Below are 832 nucleotides of genomic sequence, written 5' to 3'. Positions count from 1 at the left end.
GAGTTAAAAATGTAACATGTTTGTATTTCAGAGCTCCCTGTGGCCCATGACCTTTGGCCTAGCATGTTGTGCTGTGGAGATGATGCACATGGCGGCTCCTCGTTACGACATGGATCGGTTCGGTGTCGTGTTCAGAGCCAGTCCCAGACAGGCTGATGTCATGATAGTCGCAGGGACATTAACCAACAAAATGGCTCCTGCACTGCGTAAGGTAATTGCACCATATCAATATTAATAAACTACCCTTTAATATAAAGGTTTAAAAAAACAGTTCACCCAAAAATTAAAATGGTCATCATTTACTGATCATCAAGTCGTTCCAAACCTGTATGATTTTCTTTCTTCTGCTGAACACACAGGAAGATATTTTGAAGAATGACCCACACCTAAACGTTTTTTTCCGTACTATGGAAGTCAATGGCTGCTTTGTTACCAACATTCTTTAAAATATCATCTTTTGTCTTCACAAGAAGAAAGAAACTCGTACATGTTTGAAACGACATCAGAGTGAGTAAATGATGACAGATTTGTTTTTTGTGAACTATCCCTTTAATATTTCTGTTTATGCTTCAGTGTAATAATGTTCTGCACGAATGTCTTGTTAATGGCAGGTGTATGACCAAATGCCAGAGCCCAGATATGTAATTTCAATGGGAAGGTGAGAAACGCAAATAAGCTGATCAGGACAAACTAGTTAATCTGTATCATACTTCATTATGTTTTGTCTTGTTTCTCTCTTCCTGGTAGCTGTGCTAACGGTGGTGGCTACTATCACTACTCCTATTCAGTGGTCCGGGGTTGTGATCGCATCGTTCCAGTGGACATCTACGTC

General features: G+C 40.0%; 1 protein-coding gene across 1 annotated transcript in view; it reads left to right on the top strand.

Annotated features, from left to right (window-relative positions):
* Positions 1-829, top strand: part of LOC107580132 (NADH dehydrogenase [ubiquinone] iron-sulfur protein 7, mitochondrial-like) — a gene marked incomplete at both ends in the record, with an annotated part of 2,689 nt that extends 1,860 nt beyond the window's left edge. Inside the window, 3 exons of the mRNA XM_016265874.1 lie at positions 18-211; positions 612-658; positions 748-829. Of these exons, the coding sequence (XP_016121360.1) occupies positions 18-211; positions 612-658; positions 748-829 (323 nt within the window). The remainder of the gene's footprint in view (positions 1-17; positions 212-611; positions 659-747) is intronic.
* Positions 830-832: the final 3 nt, after the last annotated feature.

This window comes from Sinocyclocheilus grahami, unplaced genomic scaffold, assembly GCF_001515645.1.
Source record: "Sinocyclocheilus grahami isolate Dianchi unplaced genomic scaffold, SAMN03320097.WGS_v1.1 scaffold25238.1, whole genome shotgun sequence".
Lineage (NCBI taxonomy): Eukaryota > Metazoa > Chordata > Actinopteri > Cypriniformes > Cyprinidae > Sinocyclocheilus > Sinocyclocheilus grahami.
This window is presented reverse-complemented; position numbering and strand designations above follow the sequence as displayed.